The following is a 2,185-nucleotide window of genomic DNA, read 5'->3' on the forward strand; positions in this document are numbered from 1 at the left end:
GCAGTGGTATCAACGCAGAGTACTACCCATTTGCTAATCTCAGTAGCAAACTGTTGATTACCAGATTTTGCATATCTGTTACAAATTTTGCATTTTTCCATTAGATTAAAGATGGAAGAATATCACTATTTAAAAAAAAAATTATATTATTTATTATTACTGTAAGGAAAATAGGAAATGCACTCACTTATTTGAGCTTCCTGCCTTTTGCACTGGTGATTTAAAGAATCTGTATAACATAACACCCAGTTTAATTTCAACCAAAAATATAAAATGGTTAAAAAGTTTGGACACAAAACTGTGAAATATTGCATACTTGTTGCTGAAGAGATCTAATGATCCAGAGAACACAATTCTTGCATTGTTTCTTGCCTTCAATATCAAAAGAAAGATTATTAGAAGGTTTCTTTATACTTTAAAAAAAGCATAACATAAGAGAGAGGGGGGGGGGGGGGGGGGGGGGGGGGGGTGTACCTGAACAACTGAAACCAATGAGATTGAAGATCCAGAAAGGGATGGTGGACTTGACAGCTTGGACTTTGGGTTAGCAGAATATGCTGATGGAGAAGCTGAAAGAACTTTCAAAACCTGTAAAATGAGTCCAAGGGTAAAAGGGTCATATTCATATACATCCCTGATTCACAAGCATTTAACATATGATGAATCTTGAACTTACCAAGCTATTTGCTGGGTTCAAAGAGTGACCAATTCCTTTAAAAAGTACAGGAGCCTGTGTCATGCAACAAAGAATGAAAGAATTTAACTTTATTACACAGAAAACATGTGATGTGTTTTGAATTTGAAGAGTGAAAATTACTTATTTGACACTTAGAAGTGAGCTAGTGAAGTAACTCTTTTATTGGGATAGAGATGGTTTTTATATTTCAAAATGAGTGGGTTTTATTTGTCTGGTATTTCAAGGGTTATATTGCATATTTCATTTCTTTCTGTGATAGAATCAATGAATAAATACAGCAATCACTGAACAAAGTATTTGAATACACTAACTGACCTCAATTTTTGTACTCCCTAAAAGTACATCAGACTGAATAAAATCATCAGCAGCAATTAATGTATGATCTCCCTCGGTTTCTGAAACAGCATAGCTTCCATGATCAATAACCACAGCAGATTGATCCTGTGAAAAACATCACATTGGTCAAAACATGCAACAAGTTAATATCTATAACCAATGTTAGTTTCAATGTTATGACCAAAAGCTTGTCGTCTTTAAGATTGATATAGAAACAAATATGGTTTCATGCTCATAACACAAACTCCATTGGTGTAGCATCTTCACAGTTTTACAAGTTGCATGTTATTGACTTAAGAGTGGACTAAATCAGATCAATAGTTAGTCCCAAAATGATCTGTTTCACAGTTTAACGAGTGTAAAATGACTACCTCGTCAAAATCAATTCCACACTCAGCGGCTATATTTCGAATCAAATCAGACGCATTAGCATCGGCAGCAACGATCAAGTCTTTGCCGGAGTCGACGAAGTCCAAAATAGCCGCCACATCCAAAGATCCTCCAAATCCTGGAACAATTCAAAGCTATCATTTCACCAAATTCACCAATGAAAGACAAATTTAGCAATAAACTTGAGAAATTACGTTCAGTGGTGGGAGAAAACAGAATCAGGCCATCATATAAATGTTGCCCGTATCTCTGAAGAGCGATCTTGGGATCATCGGAGAGCTTGAAATCGAGCTCAAATCCACGTGCCTGCAGAGAATTAAAGAAGATCGAGTGCGAAGACTTGAGAGCCAAGTCGTCGACCAACACTAAAATGCGCCGATCCGTAGGGTTCTCGAGAGAAAATGAGTGGGTGAGTGAAAGTAACAGTGAGATCGAAGCAACGAAGACGGTGGCGATGGAGAAATTCGCCATATTATCTTCCTTTGGTTTTAGGGTTCTTGAGGTTGGATCCTCACTGTGTAGTGTTGGGGATTTAAGCATTGATCGTTAAGCAGCACAATTTGAGTAAACGGTCCCTCCACTTACACTTATTTACATTTTAGAGTAAACTACAAAAATGGTCCTAGAATGGTCCTTTAGTTGGTGTTTTCTTCGGATGATCAAAATTGTAAAAAGACAAAACTGCAAAAATGGTCCCTGTGGTTTGCATTTTTTCAGGAAACAAGTCCAAACAGTGACTTTTTTTGATTCGTGGTCCTTTTG

General features: G+C 36.9%; 1 protein-coding gene across 1 annotated transcript in view; it reads right to left on the reverse strand.

Moving 5' to 3' along the window:
• LOC111918438 (dolichyl-diphosphooligosaccharide--protein glycosyltransferase 48 kDa subunit) overlaps positions 1-1,946 on the reverse strand; it is a 3,800-nt gene extending 1,854 nt beyond the window's left edge. Inside the window, exons 1-7 of the mRNA XM_052770611.1 lie at positions 1,618-1,946; positions 1,405-1,541; positions 1,013-1,138; positions 677-730; positions 475-588; positions 317-372; positions 188-229 (exon numbers count right to left, since the gene is read on the reverse strand). Of these exons, the coding sequence (XP_052626571.1) occupies positions 188-229; positions 317-372; positions 475-588; positions 677-730; positions 1,013-1,138; positions 1,405-1,541; positions 1,618-1,894 (806 nt within the window). The 5' untranslated portion in view covers positions 1,895-1,946. The remainder of the gene's footprint in view (positions 1-187; positions 230-316; positions 373-474; positions 589-676; positions 731-1,012; positions 1,139-1,404; positions 1,542-1,617) is intronic.
• Positions 1,947-2,185: the final 239 nt, after the last annotated feature.

This window comes from Lactuca sativa, chromosome 4, assembly GCF_002870075.4.
Source record: "Lactuca sativa cultivar Salinas chromosome 4, Lsat_Salinas_v11, whole genome shotgun sequence".
Lineage (NCBI taxonomy): Eukaryota > Viridiplantae > Streptophyta > Magnoliopsida > Asterales > Asteraceae > Lactuca > Lactuca sativa.